A 16,515-nucleotide genomic window follows, 5' to 3' on the forward strand; every position below is an offset into this window, starting at 1 on the left:
CTGGTCTTTGTCCTCCAATTTCCTGCCACTGCTTTAATCCTGTGTACATTTCCAGCAGACGACAACTGACAAGTACCCAGTCCAGCTGGAGGATACAAACCCGCATACAACTAAACAATTCAGTCCACCCCAATGCTGCGTCTTCTCGCACTGGCCGCAACATTCGGCCTCAGCCTCGCCGCTTCACAGACACCACTGCTATCGAGCCCTACCGATGACTTTCGCGTCATCCACAGCACCCAATTCCCAGAGTACTCAGTGCGCATCCGCCAGCAGAACGAGTCCATCTGCGCCGCCGGCTCAGCCCAATACACCGGCTGGCTGAACATCGGCCCCAAACATCTCTTCTTCTGGTACTTCGAGAGCCAGAATGACCCCGTCTCCGACCCGCTGACCCTCTGGATGACCGGCGGACCCGGCGACTCCAGCATGATCGGCCTCTTCCAGGAGATCGGGCCCTGCCTGGTCAACGAGCACGCCAACGGCACCGTCCATAACCCGTGGTCCTGGTCGCGGAACTCCTCGCTCTTGTTCGTCGACCAGCCCGTCGGCACGGGGTTCTCGTACCTCGACGACGGCGAAGACTTGCCCGTGGACTCGGAGCAGGCCGCCGTCGACATGCATCGATTCCTGCAGCTCTTTGTCTCTGAGGTGTTCCCGCATTTGAAGCCTCTGCCGGTGCATCTTTCCGGCGAGTCCTATGCGGTGCGACCCCCCTTCGCACTTCAATTCTCCAGCCCATGCTGATTCCACCCCCAGGGCCATTTCATCCCCTACCTCGGCGCCCGCATCATCCAGCAGAACCAAATCTACCCCTCCCAGCCCCAGGTCAATCTCAAATCATGCCTGATCGGCAACGGCTTCATGTCCCCTCGCGACTCCTTCTACGGCTACTGGGAAACCCCCTGCACGACCAACCCCGGCGTCGCGGCGCCCGTCTTCAACACCACCCGCTGCGACATCATGGCCGCCAACATGCCGCGGTGCATGCACGTGTCCGAAGTCTGCGTGCGCAACCCCGACCCGGCGATCTGCGACGCCGCGCGATCGGTCTGCTACGAGGGCGTGGTGGGATGGTACGACGAGGAGGCGGGCGCTGGGGGGCGGAATAGATTCGATAGTAAGTTCCCCCTCACCTCTTTCAATCCTACCTACCTACCTACCTATTCGGCACCGTCTGTATCTAATATAAGGGTTCTGGGGATATAGTAACAGCCCCCTGTGCGATCGACGAAATGTGCTACATCCAATCCGCCCGCATCGAAACATATCTCAACTCGGCGGCTGTCTGGACCTCGCTTTCTCCTCCTAGTGAGGTCGAAGAGTACAGATTCGTCTCGCAGGCTGTCATTGACGCTTTCGATACCTCTGCGGACGGTATGACGTCCACGTCGGAGCTGGTGGTCTTCCTCTTGGAGCAGGGCGTCGATTTCCTGGCCTACCAGGGAAATCTAGACCTGGCGTGCAATACCGCGGGGAATCGAAGGTGGGCGGAGTCGGTGGTTTGGAAGGGGCAGGTAGAGTTTACGGCGAGGGAGATGAGGGTGTGGAGGGCGTTTGTTGAGGAAAAGGGCGGGATGGAGACGGTGGGAAGGATGAAAGAGGTGAAGGTGGAGGGGGGAGATGGAAAGGTGAGGTTTGCGTTTGTGACTGTTGATGGGGCGGGGCATTTGGTGAGTTCATTCTCTTTTGATGATTGACTGTTAAATTGGGAGGGTTGAAATTGGAGGGTTGGATTGCTAATGTGATGCTGTAGCTACCTCAAGATCGACCAGATGTGGCGCTTGATATGATGGTGAGGTGGATTACCGGGGCGTCTTTTGCATGAGGTGCATGATGCGTCTTTACAAGATGGTGAGTGAGTAGGTGGACTGACAACTAATATTATTAAATGTTAGGTCCTAGATCAATACATGAAGTAAGAATATGGCACAGTTTATCCCACAGGATCAATTGCGAAGATTAAATAAGAAAAGAAATTCCACAACAACGACACGGTCAATCTATTCACTTATCCATTCTAAAAGGCTCTATAATTACCATCATTCCCAACAAATCAAACCATCCACTCTATATCCCAGATGAACAAGGGTGGTGATTCGGTGCGATTGGTGGCTTTGGACGGTGAGTTGTTCTTTGGGACCTTGTTGGGGATTACATGGAGCTTGGAGTGTCTTTGTTGTCCGAAAGCGAGAGCTGCTGCAGTCTCCGGGTGGTTTTCTTCATGTCGTTCACACGTGAGGTCAGACGGAGAGTTGAGCATTGCGCATACCGCCACTCTTGACTGCGCGGCCGTGAGAAGAAGCTCATCAGACAGAGACAGAGCACCCTTGCAATGGACGTGTTGGGTTGTTGAAGAGCTCCATCTTCATCTACATCCTGGTTGGGCTCGCAGAGGTAATAGTACAAGGTTCTTGGGTCGTTGTCTGGGACTCGAAGAAGAATAAGGGCAGTTCCAGTCGTCAAGTAGGAATATTCGACTCCTTGTTGAATCATGAACAGGTATTCCTGAGCCAGAGCCGAGCAGAGAAGGCTCTGTGCGTTGTAGACGGATTGCTCAGCCTCGTCAATGCACATCTGGTTTGTCTCGGTCATTTTCCATATGTCCGTGTCGCCCAGGTTCGGGCGGAGATCCTCCAAGGGAAGCTCGTGCGCTGGTTTGTATTTGATACTAGTGAGGGGGGCTCTTGGCCGTGCCATCAACTCTGCAGACGAAGCCTCGATCCGATATTTCACGGGCTCTGGATATATTGTTCGTGCCTCCGACCATTCCAGCCCAATCCAACACCTCAACATAACCTTCGAACAAAACCCCATCCCCAAGCCCGAACTCTTCTCGCGCAGCAGGGATCTTACACAGTGCCGAGATGACCTGACCGACATGTCATTCCACTGCATTTCGCTCATAGAGCCTCAGGTCACATTCCCGTCCCATCGACCATAATTGCCTACCCAGTTCATCCAACCCACCCCGAGACATAAACAACCGTGGTGCGTCCCCGTCTGGCTGGAGATAGCGACACACCGAGACGTAGGTATCTTGCTGCAGTGCTGGTCACTCGATCCACTGCTTTAGTCGTGGACAGGGCGGTGTTTCGGGATTGGGGATCTGCCATAGGGTTGAGGTGGAAGGGGGTATAGCTTGATATGGTCAAGATAGGACGTTGTAGCAGTGGCGGAGGAATTCGAAGAATGTGGTCGGTTGGGTTTGTTTTCTTGATTCGTCGAATCTTGTTTGTTCAAGATGCTTTCTTTCGGTCTGATGGGCGCCTTGGTTATTAGGTGAGCCGTCTCTAGCCATGGTGGTAGAGGTCAAGCGAGAGGATCGGATTTGCTGAAGATATGAAGTTCCTTTTCTTGTGACGGTCCCTCGATAGATTGGATACTGGTTGTTCTACCTTTAGAGAATATCCACTAGACTAGAGAAGGAATTGAAGGAAAATAGTTTTGTATAGTAGCGTCCTAGAGGCATATATAGATGTTCAACGGAGTGAGAGGCAACGGATGCTTCCGGTAGTTGAACGGTTCCTCCGTCAAAGGAGAGGTACTGATTAAGAATCATTTTAACTGTTTGGCTATACTAATTACCTTCTGCATATGATGGTGAGATGGACCACGGGGGCGTCTTTTGCATAAGGGCATGATTTCAAGGCCTGGACTCTTCAGTACGGTTATTTGGTATGGTAGGTCCTATGAGCTGGTGAGTAGTTAGACTGATACCTAGTATCTTTAAAAACCAGGGCCTATATCATACTACTGTGATAATGTATTCGCAAGCACTTGTGGCTGTCTAGAATCAATATAATATCTCACCGAAGACTAATTACCGAGTGTTTTTCACGAGGACCGAAGACTGAGTCAAGACTAACAAGCAGATAGAGAAGGATTGGCCCAAGCAGGTACCTATATCTGATCATAAAGGAGTAACTAACAAGGTGATTGCAGCATAAAACTTATATTTAAGTAATAAAGTGTCATTAAACGCGAAGAACTAAGCAAGAACTATCTAACAGGTGGGTAAATAAGACCCTTGAATAGTTCTTCCCCGATATACTCCGTGGTCTCTGTAGATCATTTGGTCCATCGTATACCAAGTGATATGCCGCATACCATTTGGCCTTCATATGCCATATCGCGTGACTAGTGAATCCTTCTCGTAGCGCCCCAGGCTCCCGGTAGTTGTTATCCTATCGTTCCTACACCGCGGCTCTTAGTGTTGCAAGGGTTCGTAACAGGTACGTGGCATGAAAGGTGCTCCATACAAGGTCCGAGGATTTCACGCCGCGTCCCCAGATCAACCCTGGCCACCACAGAGGTTGGACGCATGGTTAGAAAGTTGGAACAGGAACAATTAGGATAAAACCGAGACATAGGAAGCTTCAAATACAGAATCAGATCAATAACCTCAAACTGTCCCAGCAATTTATCAAAGAATTCGAATGCGTCTTCCACCGATATAACCCCAAATTTCCATTTTTATGTGCAATACATAAGATAGGTATCTTGGATGCAATTCCGCGCATAATCAGTTTCCTGTTGCGTTTGCAATGTCATATTATGACTCGTATAATAGAAGGCCGGGAGTGTTATATGGACTAATACTTACAAGGAGTTCCGTAAATTGCGAGACCTTTATCTCTTCTTCACAAATAAAACGTGTCTGTCTTTCGTTCATCTCCCCTTTATTGTACGTCTGAGCCCTGTCAAAGTCCAGCCAAACTATCCTCCCAGGGTCGCTTTTGATAATCATCATATTTCTTGGTTTCACATCGCAATGCAGAACATCCGCTTCGTGGATTTGTCGTATGCCATGTACTAAATTTGTTGCGCGTTCTTCATTATAGTGCTGTGGGAGTATCATTTCCATATGAGGAATGTATTCCAGAAATAATGCACTCGGTGGGTATTTGTCATTCAGGAACATATCCAGGTGAGGCTGGTAGAGTCGTAAATCTAGGTCCTTTATTGAGCCGTAGAATTGCGGTATGATACCGCTATTACACAGACCATGTTTCTTCAATCTTTCGTAGGCAGTTGCTTCACAGACGTGAATATCTGTTTCGCGTTCTAGAGGCACTGGCTCAACTTTTCCGGGGTTGTGATGCTGTGATCCTAAGTGTCAGGCATCATAAATAAGCATTAAATCCTTGAGAATAACTGACCACCTTCATCACACATGTCGTGCCACGGATTTCTACTATGAATATCACCGAAAATTGTGAAGCAGTAAGCTGCGCTTTAAACAAAATCTCGGAAGCACTGACGGAACTGAACTCCATTTTCACATATGTATTTATACCTCTCTAGGCGTGCACGGCCCTTGGATATACTTTCGGGCAGCTTTCATATGGGTTTAGGGTAAAAAAACAGGTTGACAAGTGTAGGAAGAACGGACTTCTGGGTGGGAGGACACAGGGGAAGGCTATAGGTAAATATAGGGACAATGGAGAGGATTGAGGAAAACGAAAGGGGTAAGAGGTAAGGAGGCGGCCCGGAAATTGTTTTAGAAACCGCGAATGGTGATTGGAAGGAAAGTAAAAAGGTGAATCCGACAGAAGCCGCCTGGGCCTGAACTATATCCTGTCTTTCGAAAGAATTGTGTGTCCTAATTTCTTTCTGCGAATGTTGAATTAAGTTTCCTACAATTCGCATTTCATATCATCTTGAGCAGTAGTGCCGCTGAAACTCCCGGTTTCAAGCTCTTTGGCTCCGAAGTGTAGGTGTAAGGTTCCAGTTTAATTGTATACAGAAGAGGAGCAGTCAAAACATACTTGTCAAATATCTCACCTTTTGTAGTTGCGGTTTTTTTTCTTCTTCTTCCAATTGAGTGTACATTAATTACAGTGCTTGAGTTGGCGACACTAAGCAACTATATAGGTTTGCATTTTTCCCTTTCTGTTCTCGCCTTACTGTTACTTTCTATTCGAGATTTGGATGTAGAAGATGACACAACAATTTATCATCCCAGATTCTCCCATGAGGACTGTCAAGAAGGGTTTATTGATTAGTGAGTTAAATATATCAGAAAGATTAATCATGTTCAGAAGTCATCACCTGACATCCAAGCCAGCGCTTCAGATAAGCCCAAGAAGTCTTGGAATGTAACCATCCAAGACACCGGCCAGGGATCGGGCCATCCGTGCCCTAAGCAGGAACACGAGGGATTGGCCCCTGCGATCGTATGCCACGACGCCAAACTGTCATTGGCCGAGACAACATTGGCAAGGCTGGAATCGCATATTGCGGACTGCTCGACTTGTACGCATCAGGGGTTAGTGACGCCCGATCTCTTCGCCAGGGTCTCTCATGACCCGTTGTTTGCGCCCCGTGGGGCGAGGCTGGGGATGGTTGTCTTTGGGGGGGGGGGGGGGGGGGGGGGGGTATATATGTATGGGCCATTTCCCTCTAGGGAATGGATCTGTTAGTGCTTCTTCAGTTGGTTTCTTACGTCTGCTCAGGGTTAAGATTTGCTGAGTATAGATCGACCCACATGAGGTTCATCGATGTATGTCAGCCATCTCTCTCTTACCATCTTTCCTTGCTCACCAGCATAGCCTACATAGATATAACCGCCCCACCTTCACTTGAAAACAAAACAAACGTCAAAATGACCCCCGCCCCTCCATACACCGAAACCGCCCACCCCCCGCCACCACCACCTCCTACCAAATCGCACCGCTCGGGATTAATTTCCATCCTCCTCATCTGCATCCTGTGCACGCAGATCATCTCCGCCGTGCTTCTCGGTCTCTGCCTCAGCTGTCTCGGCAGTATCGATAAATTCATCGCAATCCGCCTCCCCAGACTCGTGACGCCGACTCCCACCCCGAGCGCGATGGTGGTGCGGTTCGAGGAGGATCAGCCGCCGCTGCCGGTCGAGGTGTATGGGATTCCGCTGGTGCATGTTAATGGTGTGGATGATGTCGTGAGGGTTACGACTGAAGTTGCGTCGGTGTCGGAGGAGGAGGAGATTCAGGGGACGGGTTAGATGGTTATAGGGTTGGAAGGTTGGGAGTTAGGGTCTAGTGAGGGGCATAAGATATTAATTAGGCATTTAGTTGGGAGTAAGAAGTACCTAAGCTTATCCAGAGTTGAGTATTAAGCTGTTTTGAACCCTTCATTCAGGGCTTATTCCTTTCCGCCCTTTTCTAGCACTGTGTCTTCGATACAAATCCCTCAAGGCGAACACAATTTCCCGAGAAGACAAGGCGATGGCCACACCAGCCAGACCAATTATGACTAAGACAACAACAAAAATGGCGAATATCGAAAACCCCCTAGATACCCGAGCAAAATCCTGCCATGAAGGACCAGACGTGATGAGTTGTTGGACAGCCAATGCGACCTGCATAGCGCTTAACATCACACTGAAGACCCCGAACGCAAAAAGGATGGGCGCATAGAATCTTGCAAAGTATGCCGCATATTGGCCGTGCACCTTTTGATAAGTGAACCGTCGGAGAAATATCTTCGTCCAGAAGTTCAATCGCGAGAGCCGCAATTCGCCGTATGCATAGCGTGGCGAGACATCGCTATCTGGGACATGCTCGAATGCGACGATGAAGCGGGTGAAGTCGGAGAATGGTATCTTTGCTGGTACCAAGAGATGCTTGTCGTCAACTGCCAGGCGATGGTCAGACTTGTGTCGAATGAGATGGCTGTACGACCGAAGGAACCCAAGGGCTGCTTTAGTGAGGTGTGTTCGTTGCGGTTGTGGGATGGGGGAGTCGTTGCTGGTCAGGTAGTACTTCCAGAAGGCATGCGATAGGAGGTATTTTGGCACCGGCTTTACGAAGACTCTGTCCTCTATCCAGACAAGATGTAATCCTGGATCCTCGCTGACAATGATCTGGCGCCCTCGTACAATTTGATGCGTGAGCGTTGAGATGTGTGAGCTATCCTGCTTCGCAACTAGCCACAGATGTGGTGCAAGCTTGTCAAGTGTCGGTGTCACGAGGTCTGATTCGAGAAAGTCGCCTATCATGGGGTCATGTAGGGCTACTCTGGGTAGGTTAGGAAGGTAGCTCTTTACATCTGTGGCTGTGGTTGACTGCGAAGAGGTTGGTTTAGGGCTTCGCTGAATGGAACCGGAATCCGAGGAAAGGCACAGCGTTTGGCACAATTCAGACTGGGCAGGGAATGGCGGATCCATAGTCTGTCATAAGGTGGACTCAATCGCATTCCAGCTGAACCAAGAGGGGGGCACTGCATCATATATGGGTGCAGTTGCCTACTGTGTTTGTCCCCATATCCCTGTTGCCAGCCCCAAGTCTACCGAGTCGCTTCGTATGGCCAGCCAGCCAACTCTGGGCGGTTAAACACATATCCAATCATCTCAATCGGCAGCCCACCATGATGCCTTCTAAGAGGAAAAAGTAAATATACAAGTGCTTATAAGCCGCCCTGTCGCCTGGTAAGTGGCTGGATACCTACAAACCCCCTCGAACCTACTCAAATATGCTTGTAGTGACCACCATATGCGCACTGTATGCCCTGTGGGCAGTCGTGTTTGCAGATAGCCTTTTCAATCGACTATGGAGCCTTTCCTTTTGCTCGCTCCTTCTCCTTGTTAATCACGTATTTTCCCTTCCCTTTTCTCTGCAGGCAATCATCTTCTACGTCCTGGCTTTCTTTAATGTTTTGCTATGTCTTGCTCTGTCTCCGTTACTTGCCCTTCTGCGCCGCAAAAGTCCCCCTGAAAACAGTGCGAATCGGATACAGCTTTTGTCCGAAGGAAAGGGTCCATTCATAGCAGAGTATGCCCCCCTCCCCCAGCTCCTCCTGTACCCTTCCATCATACTCCTCGGTATTGAAACATTGACCTAGTATTTTTCTCGTTCACGGGCTTGGCTCAAATCCGGAGACAACCTGGAAATCTGACCCAGAGAACGGGGTATCCTGGGTTCTCGACTTGTGCAAAGACCTTTCAGATTGTCGGGTTTTCGCTTTCAACCATAACTCAAGGTGGTCGGATAACACACTGAGCAAATCGTTGAGAGATCATGGCGACGATCTTTTTCGGTCCCTGGGTCCCTGGCGCAATTCAGAAGAGGTTAGCCACGATGCTACGACTCAATACCACTATGTGTGGCGCCAACACTAACCGGCTCAGGAGCAACGCCGACCGATCATCTTTATAGGCCATAGCTTTGGCGGGTTGGTCATCAAGCAGGTGTGTGTGTTCTCTATGTTCATCGCCCAGTTGGCGTTCACATCTAAGGCAGAGAAAAGGCTGTTGTCCTTGCAAAAGAGGACGGGAGATATGAGCAGACCTTCACAGAGACTCCAAAATACATCTTCATGGGGACACCGCATAAAGGTTCCTCGCTGAGTAGATTTGGGATGCTGGTGTCCAGCTTCAGGTACTGGGAGGGCTCAAGCACTAATCTACTGGAGACGCTCAAACCGGGATCCATGGTCAATAGCCGCCTTAACGAAGCCTTCCTTTCCTCGCTCAAAGAAGGTTGCCGACGGGACAATACGCTCTGTTGTTTTGAAACCGTCAGGGAGACCCTTTTTGGATTTCCGCTGATCCCTGTAAGTCTGTCATGGTTGACGAGCAGTGAACATATTTTGATCGTGAAATAGGTCGTCGAGGAACATTCGGCCGTCATTGATGGGGCCATGAAAATAGGCTTTGAGAGGGGTCATCGGAGAATGCAGCGTTTAAAGAAAGAAGGCGACGACTACAATGACATAGTTTTCTGGATAAAGGAACGCGTGAAGCCATTCAGGACCAGGCAAACCGGTAAACACCCAGGATGAATGAGGGAGTAACTCTTTGAGATGGGATACTGATAAGCGTGACCAGAGCTGGCTCGTGAAAAGAAGACCAAAAAAGAGAAACGCCACAAGGGTTAGCTGCTTCATGTATCTACAGTGTGCTAAATTGAGACTAACTCTTTATTATATAAGAGTTGTATCGTTCCTTGACTTTTCAACGAATGAACACGCGAGTCATCAAAATCGAACCGTCACTGGACAAAACCTGCACCTGGCTTTTAGGTAAAGAGGATTACGAGAGCTGGCTGAAGAAAGACAGAGGGTTACTCTGGATCAAAGGAAAGCCAGGATCGGGAAAGTCGACATTGATGAAATGGGCGCTGAAGAACCATCCAGCGGACGAAGACAACAAGATTGTTGCCTCATTCTTCTTCGATGGTAGAGGTGAACACCTCCAGAAAAGCCTTGAGGGCTCATATCGGCATCTCTTGGTTCAGATTGCCGACCAAAATATGGGTGTTCTTGAGAAATTGAGTGCGAATTATGAGAAGTATCGCAATATGCATAATGATTATGGTCAGGGTTGCATCTGGGAAGAGAAAGAGCTACAAGGCCTTTTGTCCGAAGCCATCTTGAGCGCGTCAAGGGAGTCTCACGTTTGGATTTACGTGGATGCATTAGACGAGTGCGGAGAAACAGCCGCACGAAGTCTATTGTTCTTTTTCCAGAGCTTGATTTCACCTCTAGATTTGGAGGGCCCTGGACATCGGATATCCATATGCTTCTCCTGTCGGCACTACCCTGCTCTCCACTATGAACATGGTGACGAAATCACCATGGAAAAGAACAATGGGTTGGATATTGGTGCCTATGTGGAAAAGAAGTTAGAAGGTCGACACTTCGAGAAAGATCTCATTGCAGAGGTCAAGCCGGAGATTATATCCAAGGCCCAGGGCGTTTTTCAGTGGGTTCGAATTGTTGTGGAGATCATCATGGCAACCGCCTCGAAAGCGACTCCTCGTCAAAGGGTTATTGAACAGATCCGGTCATTACCAGGTGAGATCAGCGATCTATATAACAAAGTTCTTCTAGAGCCAGAGGATGCAGTAGATTCTCTACGGCTCATGAAATGGGTTTGTTTTGCCCTGCGACCTTTGTCACTGGCAGAGCTACGCTTTGCGTTGATCCTGGATGCTGCACCAGCCTGTACCTCTTTGGCAGAATGTCAGAACCACATGGACTTTGTGGAAACAGACTCGCAGATGAAGCAAAGGGTGAACTATCTCTCCAGGGGCCTTGCTGAAGTCCAGGATCAGGAAGAGCAACGAGTGGTACGGTTTATCCACCAAACTGTGAACGACTATCTTCTTGACCAGGGACTCCAGGAGCTCGAAAGCCTTTCAAAGGGGGAGGAAAGCAAAGCAGTCTCTGCGGGCTTGAAAAAGGAGAGGATTGCAAAGGGTCACCGGCAAATTCTAAGTTCATGCATCCGGTATATATTTATGCCCGAGCTTTTGTCTCTTGCGGAATCATTGTCTCCAGAATTCCTTCCATCTACTCAGAAGCTAGATACTGAGTTTCAATTCCTTCGGTATAGTATCAAGTACTGGGTTTCACACGCAAGTCTCGTCGAGGACGGAAAAGTCGAGCAGATTGACTTGCGCAAGTTCTTTCAATGGCCATCAAAAATGATGGTGGAAGCTTACATGGCTCTTTGGCGCTGGACATTCTCCGATTATCGCGCCGGCTTTCTAATGATACCCGGGAGTAGCCTCTTTCATATCGCAGCACAATACAATTTGTTGAGTGTTGCGGAATGCATAATCGAGACAGATAGCAGCGAAGTCAACATCCTTAACGATCGATTCCAAACACCACTTCATAAGGCTTCTGCAAGGGGCTGCACTAAGATATCGCGCATCTTGCTAGAAAACGGTGCACTTGCAGATTGTCGCGACACAGACGGCTGGACGCCACTTCAACTTGCGACTCTTCTTGATCATAACGAGATAGCTGAGTTGCTGCTGAAACATGAGGCCGACCCAAACCTCCGCGGGTACAAGGATCAAACCGCATTACATACAGCTGCTCAAAGCTCGGCTACTAGAACTGCCGAGGAGCTATTGAAATATGCCAATGTTGATGTTGATGCCCAAGATAAACTTGAACGAACACCACTCTTCTGCGCTTGTAATTCCAAGTCAGCAGACATGATATCACTACTACTCAAGAACGGATCCAATCCCAATATTCAAGACATGGATGGACTCACCCCATTGAATTATGCGTCTCGGCTGCCACATTCAGAATCGGTGATAAAACAGCTTGTTCGCACAGAGGGTGTGGACAAAAACATCAGCGACAAAAGCGGATGTACACCACTGGGCTATGCAGCGCTCAAAAGCCGCGTGAAAGTAGCCGAGATACTCCTGGAATATGGCGCCGACCCAAACATTGCGGACACAAGGCAAAAACGGACGCCATTGATGTTGAGTGTTTCTAATAATCGCAGGGATGTTGCTGGTTTATTAATTCGCGGTGGTGCTCGCTTGGATTGCAGAAACTTCAATCAGTCAACGCCTTTACATAAAGTGCGTTCAAGCAAGATGGCAGAGTTGCTACTAAATGCCGGAGCTGATCAAAAAGTCGAGGATGAGAATGGCCAAACAGCATTACACGTTGCTATCAATAAAAGGTTCTATCATACAGCAGCAACACTGCTTAACCATGGTTCCAGTCCCACAGCCCGGTGTCAACTTGGACGGACCCCGTTACATAGAGCTGCTTCGCACAAAAGGTCCGGAGACATCGTCAATCTTCTGCTCGAAAAGGGTGCCGACCCAACAATTCCAGATCTGAGTGGTGAATCACCATTAGACCGCGCCATTGCTCGTGGGAATGATGGGATAGCTGATTTGTTGCGTAACTGGAAGGGCTTTTCAAAAGCATAGTTAATAGCAATGGCTGTTTCATGTCTTCATTCTCCAAAATCCCATGAGAATAATCGAATTGGTTTATTGTACACATATATTCTAGGTAGAGATTTTCTTATATTTGGATGCTTTACTGATAATATATGCTCTGGCCTTGTTCGTGTAGATATCGATCATGTAGAGTAGAGTTGTCTTTGATAACTGGTCTATAATGACTTTATCATTTCTAATTCTATTATTGAAAGACTGTACATCCTAGTAAGAGCAGATATAAAAGTGTATACCTAAGACGGTGAATCCTCCCCTGCAAAGAACAAAACCACCACCTCCGCCGCGACCTTCGCATCATCTTCATCTTCACCTTCACTTTTCCCCTTCCCCAACTCAATCAACCGCAACCACTCCACCATCAACTCCGGCTTCCACGCCGCCCTCCTCCCAAACTCCCTGCACGTCTCCGCATTCACCACCGCATCGAACTCGAAATGCCCCTGATACGACAGCACCCGTTTCGGACAATACAGCCCCTGGATCGGACACGCCTCGCTGCTCCCCACATTCATCCACGGCGCCGGCAACACCACCGCATCCCTGGCCCCAGACGCCGGAACCACCCAGTCCCCGTGGATCATCTGCAATCTCATCTTCTCCCCATCCCCGGGCAATCTGTCCCGCAGAGCCGGAAAAGAATCTCTAAACTCCCCCGTCAGCGAGATCGGCACAAGCCCCATCTCGCGACCATCAGGGCACAGCTCATTCCGCAGCGGCGGCGAGAGCAGCGTCTGCGCGAGGATCTGGTGTCCGAAGCAGGACCCGAAGATCTTGACGTGCGGGTAGTCGTTGTAGACGAGCGAGAGGAAGTCCGCGAGCGGGGCGATCCATGGGTACGTGGCGGTTTCGTAGGCGGCGGGGGCGGAGCCCGTGAGGAGAATGGCGGAGATCGGGAGCGCGAGGGGGTTCGTGCTTTGAGTGTCCTCGGAGGACGAGTGTGTCGGGGGCGAGGTGAGAAAACTGCTCAAGGGCGGGTAGTTGCCGCCGATGAGGTCCCAGGCGGAGGTGTGGATGGCGATAGGACGAGTGCGCGTGGCGTTGAGTCGCGAGGCGGCGGATTCCAACAGACGCCGGAAGATGGAGCTGTAGAGGCCGCGGGTGTTGTAGATGGCGGGGACGGGGACGTCCAGGTCTAGGATTGCGACGTGGATGGGGAGGGCCATGGTTTTATTGCATTAAGGACTGTTTCATCAGGGATTGCAGGATGATTGAACAGGGTGAGTCAGAAGTTGGCAGTGGAATGAAAGTTGGTCTGCGAATTGGAGATTTGGAGACGCGGATTGGGTTGCCGCATTGGGCAGTTGGTTCCTACGGAGGGTTTCTGTTAGTCACGAGTTTATAGGACTATATTCTAGAATATGGTGTTGACATGTATGAAGCGAATGGGGACTGCTTGTGATGTAGGCGAAGTATATAAACCCTGTAGATGTAGATTGGATTGCTGGTTACACTAGATCCCCAGTTTGGGGAACTCAGGCGACCAATCCAGTGGCTGTCATTGTCAGACACTGCGTAGTACATCTACCAGAGTAGAAGATATACAGTCAGACAATTAGTTCAACAAATTAGAACTACTAGAAGAAGTGTAAGCAATGCGACGTCCCACGATGACTTCATATCCTAGGGTATAGGGCCAGTTGCCCTACCAGGGACTTCGGAGAACCGCAGTAGAACAACCCTAACATACTTCGAGTGTACAATATCAATAATCAATCTAATCTAACTCAATAATCAGAAGTTAATAAACCCGAGATTCTCGCCCGAGAAATCTCATCCGATCATCGCGATTGGCGTTCGCACGTGCGCATCCTACCATTCCCTGGTCGTATGTATACCAAACCCTACTAGTACAGAGGCCTCAATTCTTTCCAGACCACTCCACCTTCATGATCCATTGATATATACGCAGTAATAACGGCACCGTCTTTCCTCATAACCCGAAAATAAAGAAATAAGACCAAATGGTGTCTTCAAGCGCTGCCATGAGCAATGATCAACCGAGATCACAACATCGACCCCGGACGATTGCGCCATCCGCTCCCCAATCACAACAGTCGTTCTTCACCTTCTTCCCTTCCGTCGGCAACCACGTCCTATGAGAACTTCCTGATCATCGCACGCCATGCACCCCACTCTTCGACACATCGTTGCAGCTCCGAGTCCTGGCGATCGCTGGTCTGCATATCGAGGGGTCGGTTAGAGGGGCAGCCGAGGAAGAGGTATATAATGCGGACAACCCCTCCTTGACTCGATGCCAGACAATTGTGCCGGATCAACTGAACTGCAGGCTCTCACGGGTATATTCACAGCCCTTAAATTTCATTTCATCATCATACCATACCTGCAATGGCGCTCACTCAACCCCCCGTCCCCGTGGACATCTTCCCCGACGGCCTGAAAACCACCGGCCAACACCCCCCTCTTTCCGAGCACATCCACCCCTTCGACAAATTCCCCAAGGAGATCTCAGGTCCGACCCTCTGGAAGGCCGAGGACTACCGCGAGCACCCAGAGAAATGGACTCATCGGTTTTCGGCCGAGGAGATCGATGAGCTGAGCGGCGCTGCGGATGCGTTTCTTCAGAACAAGATCCCTCTGACGGGGATCAGCAAGGTAATCCACCTCCATCTACACCAAACGAACACAGCTGACCACGACAGTCCAACTTCCCCCTCCCCAACCTCTCCAACCACCTCGAGACTCTCCGTCGCGACCTCATCGACGGCAAGGGCTTCATCCTCTTCAAGGGCTTCCCCGTCGAGAAATGGGGCAACCACAAGTCCGCCGTCGCGTACATGGGCCTGGGCACGTATCTGGGCTACTTCGTCAGCCAGAACAGTCGCGGCCACGTCCTGGGCCACGTGAAGGATCTCGGCGAGGACTCGACCAAGATCGACTCGGTGCGGATCTACCGGACGAATGCCCGGTATGTTCTTGACATAAAACCTATACTGTACAGTAGGGCCACAGCGCTAACGAACCCAAAGGCAATACTTCCACGCCGACGACTCCGACATCGTCGGTCTGCTGTGCATCGCGCGCGCCCTCGAAGGCGGCGAATCCGACATCGTCTCCTCGCATCACGTCTACAACACCCTGGCCAAGGAGCGCCCGGACGTGCTGAAGACTCTCACCGAGCCGATCTGGTACTTCGACCGAAAGGGCGAGACGAGTAAGGGCCAGGACGAGTACATCAAGACGAGTGTCGTGTACTTGGAACGGGGGGAGAATGCCCGTGTTTATACCAAGTACGCAATCCCCCAACCTCATCCCTTTCCCTTTCCCTTCCCCATGACTCCTCTGCAGATGGCTAACAGATAACTCAAAGATGGGACCCGTACTACGTCCGCTCGCTCACCCGCTTCTCCGACGCCGGCATCATCCCGCCCCTCTCGCCCGCCCAGCTCGACGCCCTCGAGGTCCTCGAAGCCACCTGCAACCGGCTCTCCTTGCACATGATCCTCGAAGTCGGGGACATCCAGTTCGTCTCGAACTCGCATGTCCTGCACGCGCGCACGGCGTACACGGACCATGCGCCGCCCGCGCCGCGCAGACACTTGATGCGGCTGTGGCTGGCGACACCGGAGCACGAGGGAGGCTGGAAACTGCCGTTCTGGGATAGTAATGAGAAGAAGAGGGGGGGTATTCAGGTCGATGATCAGCCGCCGGTGGCGCCGTTGGATGCGGAGTAGATTTGTTTGTTTGTGGATTTGTGTATGTGTATGTTTGATGATGATGGAGTTTAATACCATGTTTTACTATCTTTCTAATTAAGATTCCACCAAGTCTAGATGGGATGGATGCGGTG

At 50.3% G+C, this 16,515-nt stretch overlaps 8 protein-coding genes across 8 annotated transcripts; 4 read left to right on the plus strand and 4 right to left on the minus strand.

The window, feature by feature from the left end:
- Positions 1–31: 31 nt before the first annotated feature.
- Positions 32–1,931, plus strand: cp8 (putative carboxypeptidase Y). Its single transcript, XM_024848432.1, has 4 exons — positions 32–705; positions 760–1,120; positions 1,210–1,673; positions 1,757–1,931. The coding sequence occupies exons 1-4, from the start codon at positions 133–135 to the stop codon at positions 1,826–1,828; spliced, it is 1,470 nt and encodes a 489-aa protein (XP_024711029.1). The 5' UTR covers positions 32–132; the 3' UTR covers positions 1,829–1,931.
- A 472-nt stretch (positions 1,932–2,403) lies between these two features.
- Positions 2,404–2,607, minus strand: P170DRAFT_322481 (uncharacterized protein; the record flags this gene model as incomplete). Its single annotated transcript, XM_024843322.1, has 1 exon — positions 2,404–2,607. A coding segment is annotated over one exon (204 nt), but the record flags the coding sequence as incomplete, so codon positions are not given.
- A 1,869-nt stretch (positions 2,608–4,476) lies between these two features.
- On the minus strand, positions 4,477–5,428 carry P170DRAFT_400097 (uncharacterized protein; the record flags this gene model as incomplete). Its single annotated transcript, XM_024846311.1, has 3 exons — positions 5,163–5,428; positions 4,607–5,104; positions 4,477–4,533 (listed from the first exon to the last, which is right to left on the minus strand). Exons 1-3 carry the CDS (start codon positions 5,277–5,279, stop codon positions 4,477–4,479), a joined length of 672 nt encoding a protein of 223 aa, XP_024711031.1. The 5' UTR covers positions 5,280–5,428.
- Positions 5,429–6,450: 1,022 nt separating this feature from the next.
- P170DRAFT_461531 (uncharacterized protein) lies at positions 6,451–7,198 on the plus strand. Its single transcript, XM_024852044.1, has 2 exons — positions 6,451–6,505; positions 6,555–7,198. The coding sequence occupies exon 2, from the start codon at positions 6,608–6,610 to the stop codon at positions 6,986–6,988; it is 381 nt and encodes a 126-aa protein (XP_024711032.1). The 5' UTR covers positions 6,451–6,505; positions 6,555–6,607; the 3' UTR covers positions 6,989–7,198.
- On the minus strand, positions 7,012–8,161 carry P170DRAFT_48916 (uncharacterized protein). The gene has a single exon (XM_024853982.1). It carries the CDS (start codon positions 8,150–8,152, stop codon positions 7,118–7,120), a length of 1,035 nt encoding a protein of 344 aa, XP_024711033.1. The 5' UTR covers positions 8,153–8,161; the 3' UTR covers positions 7,012–7,117.
- Positions 8,162–8,442: 281 nt separating this feature from the next.
- Positions 8,443–11,740, plus strand: P170DRAFT_400102 (uncharacterized protein; the record flags this gene model as incomplete). The annotated part of the gene is made up of 7 exons (XM_024846312.1): positions 8,443–8,756; positions 8,827–9,052; positions 9,113–9,172; positions 9,232–9,537; positions 9,589–9,748; positions 9,812–9,856; positions 9,916–11,740. Coding segments are annotated over exons 1-7 (2,919 nt in total), but the record flags the coding sequence as incomplete, so codon positions are not given.
- Positions 11,741–12,940: 1,200 nt separating this feature from the next.
- On the minus strand, positions 12,941–13,870 carry P170DRAFT_443458 (type 1 glutamine amidotransferase; the record flags this gene model as incomplete). Its single annotated transcript, XM_024850547.1, has 1 exon — positions 12,941–13,870. The coding sequence occupies one exon, from the start codon at positions 13,868–13,870 to the stop codon at positions 12,941–12,943; it is 930 nt and encodes a 309-aa protein (XP_024711035.1).
- A 1,183-nt stretch (positions 13,871–15,053) lies between these two features.
- P170DRAFT_471136 (TauD/TfdA family dioxygenase) lies at positions 15,054–16,399 on the plus strand (the record flags this gene model as incomplete). Its single annotated transcript, XM_024852810.1, has 4 exons — positions 15,054–15,320; positions 15,368–15,633; positions 15,695–15,955; positions 16,036–16,399. 4 exons carry the CDS (start codon positions 15,054–15,056, stop codon positions 16,397–16,399), a joined length of 1,158 nt encoding a protein of 385 aa, XP_024711036.1.
- Between the last annotated feature and the right edge of the window lie 116 nt (positions 16,400–16,515).

This window comes from Aspergillus steynii (genome assembly GCF_002849105.1).
Source record: "Aspergillus steynii IBT 23096 chromosome Unknown P170scaffold_1, whole genome shotgun sequence".
NCBI classification, from domain to species: domain Eukaryota; kingdom Fungi; phylum Ascomycota; class Eurotiomycetes; order Eurotiales; family Aspergillaceae; genus Aspergillus; species Aspergillus steynii.